Source organism: Rhinoraja longicauda, chromosome 26 (assembly GCF_053455715.1).
Source record: "Rhinoraja longicauda isolate Sanriku21f chromosome 26, sRhiLon1.1, whole genome shotgun sequence".
Classification (NCBI taxonomy): Eukaryota; Metazoa; Chordata; class Chondrichthyes; order Rajiformes; family Arhynchobatidae; genus Rhinoraja; species Rhinoraja longicauda.
The window spans coordinates 30,548,684-30,565,131 of NC_135978.1; the positions used below are offsets into that span (position 1 = coordinate 30,548,684).

Sequence of the window (16,448 nt, forward strand, 5' to 3'; positions counted from 1 at the left end):
AGCACCACAGACCCGGGTTCGATCCCGAGTTCGGGCGCTGTCTGTACGGGGTTTGTACGTTCTCCCCGTGACCCGCGTGGGTTTTCTCCGAGATCTTCGGTTTCCTCCCACAATCCAAAGACGCGCAGGTTTGTAGGTTAATTGGCTAGGTATAAATGTAAAAATTGTAACTTGTCCGTAGTGTTACTGTGCGGGGATCGCTGGTCGGCGCGGACTCGGTGGGCTGAAGGGCCTGTTTCTGCGCTGTATCTCTAAGCTAAACTAAACTAAACTATCCTACACGCACGAGGGACAATTTACATTTACCAAGCCAATTAATCCACAAACCTGTACGTATTTGGAGTGCGGGAGGAAACTGAAGATCTCGGAGAAAACCCACGCGGGTCACGGGGAGAACGTACAAACTCCGTACAGACAGCACCCGTAGTTGGGATCGAGCCCGGGTTTCTGCTGCTGTAAGCGCTGTAAGGCAGAAATTCTACCGCTGCGCCACCGTGACCGCCCTGTTAATAATGTTAATGCGCGGGGATCGCTGGCCAGCACGGACTCGGTGGGCCGAAGGGCCTGTTTCCGCGCTGTATCTCTAATCTAAACAAAGCACGCAAACAAAAAGCTCCTCACTGTATCTCGGTACACGTGACAATAATAAGCCAATTACTATTGTTGCAGTAAAACCTTGCTGCAGATCTTTCATCACCCGACGCCAACTCCTCTCAGATTCCAATGTAATATTTGCTGCATCTGCTGTTATTCAGCCTTCTATCCAATTAAATTAGACATTCATAGAGTCGTACATCATGAAAACGGGACCTTCTGCCCAACTTGCTGTGCCTAGTCTCGGTCCATCCTGTGAAGCTGCACAAATTCCCTCTCTGTATTATCCTGCTCCTCTGTGACTTGATGGCCTGGTTTAACAGTGAGTCACTATATGTCTTCTTCAGACTGAAGAAGGGTCTCGACCCGAAACGTCGCCCATTCCTTCTCTCCCGAGATGCTGCCTGACCTACTGAGTTACTCCAGCATTTTGTGAATAAATACCTTCGATTTGTACCAGCATCTGCAGTTATTTTCTTACACTATATGTCCTCTGATGAGTTTAGTACTCTGGGGTCATTGAAGGAAGACGCACATAGATGGCACCTGGCCACTCTCTCTTCTCCCCTCTCCCATCGGGCAAAAGGTATAGGTGTGAAAACGCACACCTCCAGATTCAGGGACAGTTTCTTCCCAGCTGTTATCGGGCAACTGAATCATCCCACCACAACCAGAGAGCAGTGCTGAGCTACTATCTACCTGATTGGAGACCCTCAGACTATCTTTATTTGGACTTTACCTTGCACTAAACGTTATACCCTTCCTCCTGCATCTGTACACTGTGGACGGCTTGATTGCAATCATGTATTGTCTTTCCACTGACTGGGTAGCATGGAATCTGTGGAATTCTCTGCCTCAGAAGGCAGTGGAGGCCAATTCTCTGAATGCATTCAAGAGAGAGCTAGATAGAGCTCTTAAGGATAGCGGAGTCAGGGGGTACGGGGAGAAGGCAGGAACGGGGTACTGATTGAGAATGATCAGCCATGATCACATTGAATGGCGGTGCTGGCTCGAAGGGCCGAATGGCCTCCTCCTGCACCTATTGTCTATTGTCTATTGCCAATACAAAGCTTTTCACTGTACCTCGGTACACGTGACAATAAGCTAAACTAAACTCAGCTAGTCTTTCCGTTGACTGGTTAGCATGCAACACAAAGATTTTCACTGTGACTTGGTGCACATGACAATAATAAACTGGGCGGGGAGTGAAAATCTAGCTGCCTGCAGAATGTAAATTGCTGTGTGTTGAAGGATTCTTGCAGCTGCTGTTAGTGCCCCTGAGTTATTGAGTCACACTCACACAACGATGTTGCATGCCTCTGTGTAGCAGCTTGATATAGAATAATTTAGTCCGTTGAACGTGGCGTATAAAATCTACAATGTTCAGCACTTTGCCTGTTCGTGTCAACCTGTCAATGTCACCATTGAGTGTGGAAAGGAACTGCAGATGCTGGCTTATACCGAAGATAGACACAAAGTGCTGGAGTAACTCAGCGGGTCTGGCAGCATCTCTGGAGAGATGGATGGGTGATGTTTCGGGTCGGGGCTGTTCTTCAGACTGAAAGTAGAGGGGAGGGAACAGGAGGTAGGAAAAGGCCAGAACAAAACAGGGCCGGCAACAGATGACCAAGGAAGGGTGGAGCCCACAATGGTCCATTGTTGGCCGGGGAAGAGGCGATAACGAGGGGATACAGGGGTGTGGAACTAGTAGGACGACGAGGGTGGGGGAGCGAGGTGGAGAGGGGGAATGCACGGGTTACCTGAAGTTAGAGAAATTAATGTTCATACCGTTGGCTTCTAAGCTGCCCAAGCGAAATATGAGATCTGCTCCTCCAGTTTGCGCTGGGCCTCACTCTGACAGTGGAGGAGGCCCAGGATGGAAAGGTCAGTGTGGGAATGGGAAGGGGAGTTCAAATGTTTGGCAACCGGGAGATCACCCCGGTCACTCCCTCTTCTCCCCTCTCCCATCAGGCAAGAGGAACAGAAGTGTGAAAACGCACACCTCCAGATTCAGGGACAGTTTCTTCCCAGCTGTTATCAGGCAACTGAACCATCCCACCACCAAATATGCAGTGGTCCTCATCTCCCATCTACCTCAATAGGGACCCTCTTTAATCAGACTTTACTGGACTTTATCGTGCACTAAACGTTATTCCCTTGATCCTGTATCTGTACACTGCGGACGGCTCGATTGTAATCATGCATCAGTCTTTCCGCTGACTGGATTGCTCGCAACAAAAGGGCGGCGTAGTGGCGCAGCGGTAGAGTTGCTGCCTCACAGCGCTGGAGACCCGGGTTCGATCCTGACTACGGGCGCGGTCTGCGCGGAGTCTGTACATTTAGTATAGTTTGGAGATACAGCGTGGAAACAGGCCCTTGGGCCCACCGGGCCCGCGCCGACCAGCGATCACCCCATACACTAGATCCGCGTGATCCTAACTTTGCATCTGAAACACACGAGGGGCCATTTGCAGCGGCCAATGAACCTACAGACCTGCAGGTCACAGCTGTGCCACCGAGCCACGCATCCTCTGAATGCACATCCACCATTTGTTCTGCGCTTCCATGATGTTAAGGTTCAATTTCCATGTTATTTATCGCTCCCTGCTATCTGTCTGACGGATAAAGTCGGCGCGGCTGTCTGCCTGTCTGTTTTCATGATCATCCACATCACTAATCTCTGCACCAGAGGATGTGAATGGCCCCAGGCTTAACTCCTGGAGTAAGCCAGCTCCCACCTCGTCCCAGATGACCCCGTCAAACCGAATCGCAGTCTGCAAAGCCCCAAGCGGTTGGTGAAAATCGGCCGGTCTAAAAATAGGCCACAGTGGCAAATGGATGGGAACCGCGGCATAATGTCGCTGCCTCAATCGCCAGCACAAGGCCAATTTGTCTGGAGATGCCGGGGACATTGGGCTCTGCTACACTGTCTCGCCTCGCGCTGTTACAGAGGTTAAGTGCTCCGAATGCAAAGCACCAGACTGTCATCCTCAGAGAGACCGGGGCAACTCCAGGCACGTAGTTCATTCACGTTCAGTGTAGAGATACAGCGATGAAACTGGCCCTTCGGCCCACCGAGCCCGCGCCGACCAGCGATCCCCGCACATTAACGCCACCCTGCGCACACCAGCGACATTTTGTACATTTACACCAAGCCAATTAACCGACAAACCCGCTCGTCTTTGGAGCGTGGGAGGAAAGCGAAGATCTCGGAGAAAACCCACGCAGGCCACGGGGAGAATGTACATTCTCAATAACTCCCAGGAAGATTCTACCACTTCCCCATATAGTTTAGTTCAGTGATACAGCGTGGAAACAGGCCCTTCGGCCCACTGGGTCCACGCCGACCAGCGATCCCCTGCACACTAGTTGTATGTTATCCCACTGTTGCATCCTACGCGCTGGGGGAAGTTTACAGCAACCATTTTGCCCACAAACTTGCATATCTTTAGAGTGTGAGGGGAACCCGGAGCACCCTGAGAAAACCCACGCAGTCACGGGGAGAACGTACAAACTCCGCACAGACGGCACCCGTAGTCTGGATGGAGCCCGGGTCTCCGGCGCTGCATTCGCTGTAAGGCGGCAACTCTACCGCTGCGCCACCGTACCCAGTGCCCATGTGTCCAGTCGGTCAGCAGAAGGCACAAGCTGTGAACGTCACGTATACTCACTGCAAGCTGACGTGGCCGTAAGGTCATGTTCATAAGTGATAGCAGCAGAATCAGGCCATTCAGCCCATCAAGTCTACTCCGCCATTCAATCATGGCTGATCAATCTCTCCCTCTCAACCCCACTCTCCTGCCTTCTCCCCGTGACCCCTGACACCCGTAGCGATCAAGAATCCACCTATCTCTGCCTTAGTCTTCCCCTCTGGCCTCTGCCAGTGAGATGGCGATAACCCCGAGCGGCTGAGTGCCGCAGCCGTTAGAGCCGCTGCCTCACAGCTGTCTGTGCGGAGTTTGCACGTTCTCCCTGCTCCTCCGAGTGTTTCGTTTGGGGATACAGAGTGGAAACAGGCCCTTCGGCCCGTCGGGTCCACGCCGAACATCGACCACGTGCTCACACTAGTTCTGTAATGAAAACGTCCCGTTTCATAAGTGATAGGAGCAGAATTAGGCCATTCAGCCCATCAGGTCTACCCCGCCATTCAATCATGGCTGATCTATTTCTCCTCTCCTAACCCCCATTCTCCTGCCCTCTCCCCATAACCCCTGACACCCGCACTAATCAAGAATCTATCTATCTCTGCCTTAAATATACCCACTGACTTGGATATCTGAATCTGAATTCCACAGATTCACCACTCTCTGTGGTAAAGAAATTCCTCCTCATCTCCTTCCCGAAAGGACGTCTTCGCACATCCCTGTGCAAGATAGCACTCGTGTCTGGGTGACCGCTGGTCGGCGTGGATTCTCTGCGCGGAAGGCCCTGTTTCCGGCCTGCTTCTCTACACCAAGCCAAGTTCCGTGTCACCCCACTTTCCCCCCCACTCCCTACACACTAGGGTCAATTTACAGAGGGCCAATTAATCTTTGGGATGTGGGAGGAAACCGGAGCACCCGGAGAGAACCCACGCGGTCGCAGGGAGAACTCCACTCACGTTGCACTCGAGGGCCTGAGCTGCAGGGCGAGGTTGAGCAGGCTGAGGGGTGATCTTATCTCTCTCTGGCATCCGTCCGTCTGCGGGAGATGATGGCTCGGTTTGGCGTTGTCCTGCTTGGAGAGGGGGATTTTTCATGGGTGGTTGCGTTTCCTTGTGTGACGGACTAGGCCCTATCCGTGACAGATAGATCCTTCCACAGTCTCCACAGGTGAGGTCGTCTCTGGTCGTTGTTCTGGGGAGTCTCTGGCTGCTGTCTTTGACCATACAGACAATAGGTGCAGGAGTAGGCCATTCGGCCCTTCGAGCCAGCACCGCCATTCACCGTGATCATGGCTGATAATCCACAATCAGTACCCCGTTCCTGCCTTCTCCCCATATCCCTTGACTCCGCTATCGTTAAGAGCTGTACCTAACCCTCTCTTGAAAGCATCCAGGGAAATTTTCCTCCACTGCCTTCTGAGTCAGAGAATTCCACAGATTCACAACTCTCTGACTGAAAAAGTTTTTCCTCATCTCCGTTCTAAATAGCCTGCCCCTTATTCTTAAACCGTGGCCCCTCGTTCGGGACTCCCCCAACATCGGGAACACGTTTCCTGCCTCTAGTGTGTCCAAACTCTTAATAATCTTATATGTTTCAATAAGATCCCCTCTCATCCTTCTAAATTCCAGTGTATACAAGCCCAGTCGCTCCAGTCTTTCAACATACGACAGTCCCGCCATTCCGGGAATTAACCTAGTGAACCTACGCTGCACGCCCTCAATAGCAAGAATGTCCTTCCTCAAATTTGGAGACCAAAACTGCACACAGTACTCCAGGTGCGGTCTCACTAGGGCCCTGTACAACTGCAGAAGGACCTCTTTGCTCCTATACTCAACTCCTCTTGTTATGAAGGCCAACATTCCATTGGCTTTCTTCACTGCCTGCTGTACCTGCATGCTTCCTTTCAGTGACTGATGCACTAGGACACCCAGATCTCGTTGAACTTCCAAATTTCCTAACTTGACACCATTCAGATAATAATCTGCCTTGCTATTCTTACCACCAAAGTGGATAACCTCATGTTGGGGCGTTGGCACCTGTGCTCCAGGGCCCTGAACCACATGCCATGGTGATGCTTCATGCCCGCCTGGAGGTCCCTTCCTCCACCTGCCTCCGTGTCCAGCAGCCGCTGCCCAGTTGTCAGTGTCGACGTTGAAGTTTGTCATATCGTGCAGGAGGGGGATCTTATAGAAGTGTACAAAATCATGAGAGTTACAGATCGGGGCAGTAACACGGAGCCTCTTGCCCTGTGTGGGGGAGTCGAGAACCAGAGGACACAGGTTTAAGGTGAAGGGGGAAAGATTTGGTAGGAATCTGAGGAATAACTTTTTCACACAGAGGGAGGTGGGTGACTGGAACGAGCTTCCAGAGGAGGATGTTGAGGCAGGGACTATTGGAACGTCTAAGAAACAATGAGACAAGCACATGGGCTGTAGGAAGGAACTGCAGATGCTGCTCTAAACCGAAGATAGACACAAAATGCTGGAGTAACTCAACGGGTCAGGCAGCGTCTCTGGAGAGAAGGAATGGGTGACGTTTCGGGTCGAGACCCTTCTTCAGATTCGTGGGTAGGACAGGTTTGGAGGGATATGGGCCAAACGCAGGCAGATGGAAGGAGTGTAGATGGGGCATGTTGGTCGGTGTATGACTCTCTGAGAGGGGAGGCATGGTGGCGCAGCGGTAGAGTTGCTCCCTTACAGCGGCAGAGATCCCAGGTTCAATCCTGAGTACGGGTGCTGTCTGATCTGAGTTTGTATGTTCTCCCTGTGACCACGTGGGTTTCCTTCGGGTGCTCTGGTTTCCTCCCACACTCCAAAGACGTGCAGGTTTGTAGGTTAATTGGCCTTGGTTAAAATTGTAAACTGTCGCTGGCGTGTAGGATAGTGCTGGTGTACGGGATGATCGCTGGTCGACGTGGACTCGGTGGCCTGATGGGCCTGTTTCGACGGGGTATCTCTAAAGTCCAAAGTCACTTGATTACTACTGAGATTAGGGTCTTAGGGTCACATGGCATTGGCAACAGCTCTTTTGGCATCCACACCAACTAGGGTTGCCAACTATCCCACTCCCAAATACGGGACAAGGTGACATCACAGCCCCACGTCCCACGTGACGTCACCCAGCCAGCGGCCACGTGCTCCCGCTCCACCAATGGTGGCCGCCCGGGCCGGGAGGCGGGTTGCTACGCAACCTTTCCATCAGGCGGCGCCCGGGCCTCCGGACCTAGACTGTCCGGAGCTAAAGTGTCGGAAACCTACAGTGTCGGGGCCTACAGCGTCTGGCCTACAGCGCCCCCCGGGCTTAATACGGGACAAGGGCCGTCCCGTACGGGCCAAACCAATTTAGCCCAAAATACGGGATGTCCCGGCTAATATGGGACAGTTGGCAACCCTAACACCAACCAAGATGCCCCAACTGAGCACACCCCAGTTGCCCATGTTTGGCCCATATCCCTCTCAGCCTATCTTGTCCATGTACCTGTCCACTTGTCTTTTAAATGGTGTTATTATACGTGCCTCAACTACTAGGGGCTACTACTGGGCGGCACGGTGGCACAGCGGCAGAGTTGCTGCCTTACATCGATTGCAGCGGTGGAGACCCGGGTTCCATCCCGACTACGGGCGCTGTCTGTGCGGAGTTTGTACGTTCTCCCCGTGACCTGCGTGGGTTTTCTCCAAGCTCTTCGGTTTCCTCCCACACTCCAAAGGCGTACAGGTTTGTGGGCTAATTGGCTTGGTGTGAGTGTAAATTGTCCCTAGTGTGTGTAGGATAGTGCTAGTGTGTGGGGATTGCTGGTCGGCGCAGACTCGGTGGGCCGAAGGGCCTGTTTCTGCGCTGTGTCTCTAAACTAGACTAAACTAAAAGAGCAGCAGAGTTATCTTTGACCGATAGCTCAACTCTCGAAAAACATCAGTAAAATTGGATTATCCACTGACGATCACTATGAGTAATGAGAGGGGCCTGGGAGCTGTGTTTCTGAAGCAGGAACGCAAGGGATGAACTACTGCAGAACGCAGCGCCAATTCCATTACAGCGGCCAGCAGTGATTGATCGCCTCGTGTTGGCAAATGGATAAACCTTTTAGCCTGATTATTCCCGCTAATGGAACAGATTGGAAACTGGGAGCCTGTGTTTGTTTTTGCAGGTACATGCGTGAAGGAAAATTCAAAATGGAGGAAAGGACGTTGACGGCTTTCAACTGGTTGTACATCCCCTACCAGCATCGAATAGTGAGCAGGGCAGACCTCGATGCCCCCTGCAGGTACGGCAGAAGGAAAAACAACTTTGACTTTCCGCAGTTTCTTATTAAATCTTTCCCCACCCACCTTTTCCCCACCCACCTTTCCCCCTCTGGTTCTTGATTCACCCACCCTGGGTTAAAGACCCTGTGCATTCACCCTGTCTGTACTCTTCACTATATACCATAGACCCACCACCCTCTGAGAGAAAAAGTTGCCCCTCAGGCTCCTGTTCAATCTTTCCCCGATCACCTTAAGCCGACGTCCTCTGGTTCTCGATTGCCGTACCCTAGGTAAAAGACTCTGCGCATTCAGCCTAGCTATCCCCTTCATGATTTTTTTACACCTCCATAAGATCATCCCTCTTCCTCCTGCGCTCCACAGAATAAAGTCCCAGCCTGCCCAACCTCTCTCCCTGTAGCTCAGGCCCTCGAGTCCTGGCAACATCCTCGTAAATCTCCTCCGCGCGCTTTCCAGCTTGAAACTACTGTTGTGGAAACAAAGAACTGCAGATGCTGGTTACTACACAAAAGGACACAAAGTGCTGGAGTAACTCAGCGGGTCAGGCAGCATCTGTGGAGAACATGGATAGGTGTCTTCTTCAGACTGATTTCTCCTGTTTCTTTATTTGGTACCAGTTTTTTTCCCCACTCTCCCAACAGTCATGTTGTGAAGTCATGGAAGTAGGCCAATTGGCCCGTTGAGTCAACTCCACCATTCAATCGGTGTTAAGAAGGGTCCCAACCTGAAACATCACTTAACCATGTTCTCCACAGATGCTGCCTGACCCGCTGAGTTACTCCAGCACTTTTTTGTCTTTGTTTGGTATAAACCAGCAACTGCAGTTCCTTTTCATGACATCTTTTATTTCTGCAACTCATTTTGTTTTCTTGCAAAGGCCTGAACTGTTTCAGAGTCTGTGGATTATGTTCATGAGTTGAAAGGAACTGCAGATGCCAAACAGAGACAAAATGTAGTCAGAGACAGTGAGACTGGTCGGAGAACTGGAGAAGGTAAGGGATGGAGTGAGAGGGAAAGCAAGGGTTACTTGAAGTTAGAGAAGAGATAGAGAGTACTGAAGTTGGGAGGTCATGTTGCAGTTATATAAGACGTTGGTGAGACCATATTTAGAATATTGTGTTCAGTTCTGGGCACCATGTTATGGGAAAGATATTGTCAACCTTGAAAGGGTTCAGAGAAGATTTACGAGGATGTTGCCAGGACTAGAGGGTGTGAGCTACAGGGAGAGGTTGAGTAGGCTGGGTCTCTATTCCATGGAGCGTAGGAGGATGAGGGGTGATCTTATAGCGGTGTACAAAATCATGAGAGGAATAGATCGGGTAGATGCACAGAGTCTCTAGCCCAGAGTAGGGGAATTGAAGACCAGAGGACATAGGTTCAAGGTGAAGGGGAAAAGATTTAATAGGAATCCGAGTGGTAACTTTTTCACACAAAGGGTGGCGGGTGTATGGAACAAGCTGCCAGAGGAGGGAGTTGAGGCTGGGACTATCCCAACGTTTAGGAAACAGTTAGACAGGTACATGGATAGGACAGGTTTGGTGGGATATGGACCAAGCGCAGGCAGGTGGGACTAGTGTAGCTGGGACATGTTGGCTGGTGTGGGGCAAGTTAGGCTGCAGGGCCTGTTTCCACACTGTATCACTCTATGACTCTATGACTCTAACTTCATACTGCTGACGTTGTAAGCTGCTCGAGCGAAATATGAGGTGCTGTTCCTCCAATTTACACTGGGCCTCACTCTGTATTAATGTTCGTGATTAATCGTGTGTTAACTCCGATTGTGTTTGTGAGTCATGCTCACAGTTGAAGGCATTGGAGCGATTGCCAGAGGTCAGTGGGTTTGGCAGGAACAAACCTGCCACGGACGATTCTGAATGCAACAATTAGGTTATATTCCATTGTGCATGAGAACGTATTTCTGGACGCATCGCAGCAGGGTTTAGGAACAGCTCCATCCAAGACCGCAAGAAATTGCAGCGAATTGTGATCGCAGCCCAGACCATCACACAAACCAACCAACCTCCCTTCCATCGACTCCATCTGCACCTCACGCTGCCTCGGCAAGGCCAGCAGCATCATCAAGGAAAAGTACACTATAGATGGTTCGATTGTAATCATGTATTGTCTTTCCGCTTTTCACTTGACAATATACGAGTGACCTGCAGATGTCACATAGGAACATAGAAAATAGGCGCAGGAGTAGGCCATTCGGTCCTTCGAGCCAGCACCGCCATTCAATGTGATCACGGCTGATCATGCAAAATCAGTACCCCGTTCCTGCTTTCTCCCCATATCCCTTGATTCCGTTAGCCCAGCGAGCTATATCCAACTCTCTCTTTAGTTAACAAATAAAGGCTCAAAGTACTGGGATAACTCAGAGGGTAGGGTAGCATCGCTGGAGGATATGGACAGGCAACGTTTCGGTTCGGGACTCTTCTTCAGCATGAATGATTTTCTCTTTGGTTTATTTATATCCTACCTTTCCCTTCATTCATTATCTTCTGTGATCTTTTACCTCCTTCCCCACCTCTGCCTTCGTAAGCTCACCCGTCTGTCTCTGTTTGCGTTTACTCAGTGTATGCACTTGCTCCCCCTCCCTCTAATGTCCGTGTTCTCTACAATGAACGTTGGGAATAGCAACGGCCCCTTGAAACCTGACAGGTGGTGGGTGTATGGAGCGAGCTGCCGGAGGAGGTAGTTGAAACAGGCATTGTCGCGACGTTTAAGAAACATTTGGACAGGCACATGGATAGGAGATGGTTTGGAGGGATAAGGGAACAATGCAGGCAAATGGGGCAAGTGTGTGGATGGGGCATCTCGGTCGGCATGGGGGAGTTGGGCTGAAGAACCTGTTTCCATGCTGTCTGACCACGACTCCGAAACGCTTGCTGGACCTTTACTGTTCAGGATCAACCACAGACTGTAGACTTTAGTGATACAGTGTGGAAACAGGCCCTTCAGCCCATCATGTCCGCACCAGCCAGTGATCACCCCATAAACGAGCACTATCCCATAGAATAGGGACACTTTACAGAAGCCAATTAACGTACAAACCTAGGGGAGACATAATATGCTGGAGTAACTCAGCAGGTCAGGCAGCATCTCTGGAGAGAAGGAATGGGTGATGTTTCGGGTCGAGACCCTTCTTCAGACACAACTTTTTCCCAACGCAACGTACAAACCTGTACGTCTTTAGAGTGTGGGAGGGAACTGGAGAGATATCGCATCAAAGCTAATCCCATTTGCCTGCGTTTGGCCCATCTATATACTAAAACTCTCGTTTGTTTGTTTGTTTGTTTGTTCCTAAACTACAGCCAAAACGGTACACGATAGCGTGACAATTTTAGGCCCACCTTACTCACCGTCGCCCCTTTGGTGCTAATGGAAGAAGTTTCATTGAAATCGGTGTTATATTTTTAAAGTTATTCACATTTTAAAGTTTAAATCTATCTCTTAGGGAGGGAGGAGGGAGGGGGGAGGGAGGGTGGGAGGGAGGGGGGAGGGAGGGGGGGAGGGAGGGGGGAGGGAGGGTGGGAGGGAGAGGGGAGGGGGAGGGGGGGGGAAGGACAGGGTGCTGCACCAATGCAGGGGAGGTTTGGGCCCAACAGGTCCACTTGGTCTAGTGTCCCATTAAACCTTTCCCCTCCATGTACCAGTTTGAAGAAAGGTCCCAACCCGAAAAGTCACCCATCCTTTATCTCCAGAGATGTTGCCTGACCTACTGAGTTACTCCAGCATTTTGTGTCTACTTGTACAAAGGGGAGGGGAGGGGAGAGATGGAAGAAGTTACATGGAATTAGAGAATCACATTTTAATACCACTGGCTTGTAAAACCGTACATACTCTTTTACCCTATCAGGCTGAAGAAGGGTCGTGTGCCGAAATGCCACCTATCCATGTTGGTGACATGGCAGATGGAGTTTAATGCTGATAAGTGTGAGGTGCTGCATTTTGGTAGGACAAATCAAAATAGGACGTACAGGGTAAATGGTAGGGAATTGAGGAATGCAGTGGAACAGAGGGATCTGGGAATAACTGTGCATTGTTCCCTGAAGGTGGAATCTCATGTGGATAGGGTGGTGAGGAAGGCGTTTGGTACGCTTGCCTTTATAAATCAGAGCATCGAGTATAGAAGTTGGGATGTAATGTTGAAATTGTACAGGGCATTGGTGAGGCCGAATCTGGAGTATGGTGTGCAGTTCTGGTCGCCAAATTATAGGAAGGATGTCGACAAAATGGAGAGGGTACAGAGGAGATTTACTAGAATGTTGCCTGGGTTTCAGCACTTAAGCGGTTGAACAGGTTGGGTCTTTATTCTTTGGAGCGTAGAAGGTTGAGGGGGGACTTGATAGAGGTTTTTAAAATTTTAAGAGGGACGGACAGAGTTGACGTGGGTAGGCTTTTCCCTTTGAGAGTGGGGAAGATTCCAACAAGGGGACATAACTTCAGAATTAAGGGACAAAGGTTTAGGGGTAACATGAGGGGCAACTTCTTTACTCAGAGGGTGGTGGCTGTGTGGAATGAGCTTCCGGTGGAAGTGGTGGAGGCAGGCTTGATTTTATTATTTAAGAGTAAATTGGATAGGTATATGGATGGGAGGGGATTGGAGGGTTATGGTCTGAGAGCAGGTAGATGAGACTAGGTCAGAGAAAGTGGTCGGCGTGGACTGGTAGGGCCGAACGGGCCTGTTTCCGTGCTGTAATTGTTATATGGTTATATGGTTATATGTTCTCCAGTGATGCTGCCTGACCCGCTGAGTCACTCCAGCACTTTGTGTCTTTTTCTTTGTAAGCCAGCGTCTGCAGTTCCATGTTTCCACTCTGTCACCCCGTTCTGTTTTCAGTTAAAGCTCTACACCAGAGGCAGTCCTGTGCTACAGAGACGAGATGCTTGTCACAATGTTACTAAAATATAGGCCTGTCCCTTCTGATTTGCAGCCAGTTCTGAATAATTCGCCTTTAGCCACGGGCTGCCTGGGTGCATTAGAGCACCTGTGTTTCCATCCATGACTCCTGAGCGTTCATTCCACCAGAAGTAATCACAGCTGACAGGAGTATCATGTTTCCTGAAGGCAAGTGACTTTTGGACAGGCACTTTGATACGCAGGGAAGGGAGTCAAGTCAAGTCAAGTCAATTTTATCTGTATAGCACATTTAAAAACAACCCACGTTGACCAAAGTGCTGTACATCAGTTCAGGTACTAAGAGACGAACATACAATGGCACACAGACATAACAGCACATACATAAACAGTTCACAGCGCCCCCTCAGAGGGCCTCAAACGCTAGGGAGTAGAATTAGGTTTTGAGCCTGGACTTAAAGGAGTGGATGGAGGGGGCAGTTCTGATGGGGAGAGGGATGCTGTTCCACAGTCTAGGAGCTGCAACCGCAAAAGTTCGGTCACCCCTGAGCTTAAGCCTAGACCGCGGGATAGTGAGTAGCCCCAAGTCGGCCGACCTGAGGGACCTGGAGATAGAGTGGTGTGTTAGAAGGTTTTTGATATGGAGGGGGGGGGGGGGGAGCCCGTTTAGGGCTTTGTATGTGAATAGGAGGAGCTTGAAGTTGATTCTGTACTGTACTGGGAGCCAGTGGAGAGAGGCCAGAATCGGGGTGATGTGGTCCCTTTTACGGGTACCCGTCAGGAGTCTCGCTGCGGTGTTTTGGACCAATTGCAGGCGGGACAGGGATGATTGGCTGATCCCAGTGTATAGGGAGGGAGATGAATCACACGCAGACAGATGAGATTCGGTCTTAGCATCATGCTCAGCACAGACGTTGTGTACCAAAGGGCCTGTTCCTGTGCTGTACTAGAGTACAGCATGGAAACAGGCCATTTATCCCAACTCATCCACGCCAACCAGTCCCATTTGCCTGCATTTTGCCCATCTGTATATATTCTCTCATCTTGTTCATTTGTTTGATTATTTGTCCCCGTAATACAGCTAAAACAATGCACGATAGCGCAACAATTTTAGTCCCACCCTACTCACCATTCGCCTGCGGTCTCGATTGATCAAGTTTCCTTACTTTTAAAAGCAATTAACTTAATAAACTTTAATAAATGCGCTCCCCACCCCCCTCCCCCCCCCCCCCGCTGGGAGGACCGGCACCCGTCCGGGTGCGCCCCGCGCCTGACCTTCCTCCCATGGTGCAGCGCGGCGGCAGAGGGTCAAAGAAGATGGCCGCCGGCAGGACGAACATGCCTCAGTGCCTTGCATCCGCTCTCCTGCTGCTGGCCGCCGCGATGACCGACCGGGGCCGGAGTGAGTGGCTCTCTCTCCCCTTTCCTCTCCCCCCTCGCCCGCCCCCAGCCCCGGAGAGGTTTGGACCCAACGGGTTCACGTCTGACTAGTATCCCTCTAAACCTTTCCTACCCGTGTCCCACTCTAAATGACTTTCAAATGCTGTTATAGTACCGGCCTCAACTCCCTCCTCTGGCAGCTCATTCCACATACCAACCACCCTCTGCGAAAAAGTTGCCCCTCAGGTCCCTATTAAATCTTTCCCCTCTCCCCTTAAACCATTGCCCTCTGATTCTTGATTCCGCTAGTCTAGGTTAAAGACTGTGCATTCATCCTATCTGTTCCCCTCATTGAGAGTGCACTAACTGCACAGAAACTAAGAGCTGTAGGTATACACTGGCTTGGAGGTACGTACATACACAGATATACAGTGTGGAAACAGACCCTTCGGCCCACTGAGTCCACGGCAGCCATCGATCCCCGTACATTAGCTCTATCCTACACACAATTTTTTTCCAAAGCCAATTAATCTACAAACCGGCACGTCTTTGGGATTGTGGGAGGAACCCGATCACCAGGAGAAAACCCACGCGGTCACGGGGAGAATGTACATACTCTGTACAGGCAACGCCCCTAGCCAGGATGGAACCCGGGTCTCTGGCGCTGTAAGCGCTGCGAAGCAACAACTCTACCGCCGCGCCACCGGGCTGCTGTTATTGTAGCAGCTTCAGCTACCTCCTCTGGCAGCCTCGTTCCATAGAGCCACCAAACTCACAGCTGCCCCTCTGGGTGGAAATCGTTGCTCCTCGAGTTCTTATTAAATTGTTCCCCTCTCACCTTAATCAAAAAAATCAGCTTCATAACTTCTGCTGCCTCAAACGCAAGAAGGGAGAATCAAAATATTCCGAGCTGGCACTTCCAGTTCAAGAGTTAACAGAGTCCAGAGTGTTTAATTGTCGTGTGTATCGGCGGGAGATCAATGAAATTCGCACGTGATTCTAGCTATTTCACCTGACCTTTTCATGGCATTCGGCATGTATTAAATGTCTCTGTTATATACATCCCACCCAAACCACCCCATCCCCGGGCACTTTCCCCAGCAACCGCACGAGATGCAACACCTGTCCCTTTACCTCCCCCCTCAACTCCATCCAAGGACCCAAACAGTCTTTCCAGGTGAGACAGAGGTTCACCTGCACCTCCTCCAACCTCATCTATTGCATCCGCTGCTCCAGATGTCAACTTATTTACATCGGCGAAACCAAGCGCAGGCTCGGCGATCGCTTCGCTGAACACCTGCGCTCAGTCCGCATTAACCAAAATGATCTCCCGGTGGCCGAGCACTTCAACTCCCCCTCCCACTTCCAGTCTAACCTTTCTGTCATGGGCCTCCTCCAGTGCCATAGTGAGGCCCACCGGAAATTGGAGGAACAGCACCTCATATTTCGCCTGGGCAGCTTGCAGCCCAGTGGTATGAACATTGACTTCTCCAACTTTAGATAGTTCCTCTGTCCCTCTCTTCCCCTCCCCCTTCCCAGTTCTCCCTCTATCTTCCTGTCTCCACCTCTACCCTTCCTTTGTCCCGCCCCCCCGACATCAGCCTGAAGAAGGGTCTCGTCCCGAAACGTCACCCATTCCTTCTCTCCCGAGATGCTGCCTGACCTGCTGAGTTACTCCAGCAATTTGTGAATAAATATCGTCTGTTATAT

The 16,448-nt window shown here is 50.8% G+C and overlaps 1 protein-coding gene across 6 annotated transcripts in view; it reads left to right on the plus strand.

Moving 5' to 3' along the window:
- The window catches only part of LOC144606161 (rap1 GTPase-activating protein 2-like), a 403,406-nt gene that overhangs the window by 23,847 nt on the left and 363,111 nt on the right, over positions 1–16,448 (plus strand). For all 6 annotated transcript variants that reach the window (XM_078421969.1, XM_078421972.1, XM_078421965.1 and 3 more), the window contains exon 2: positions 8,383–8,499. In XM_078421969.1, coding sequence (XP_078278095.1) covers positions 8,387–8,499 — 113 coding nt within the window. In that variant the 5' untranslated portion in view covers positions 8,383–8,386. The remainder of the gene's footprint in view (positions 1–8,382; positions 8,500–16,448) is intronic.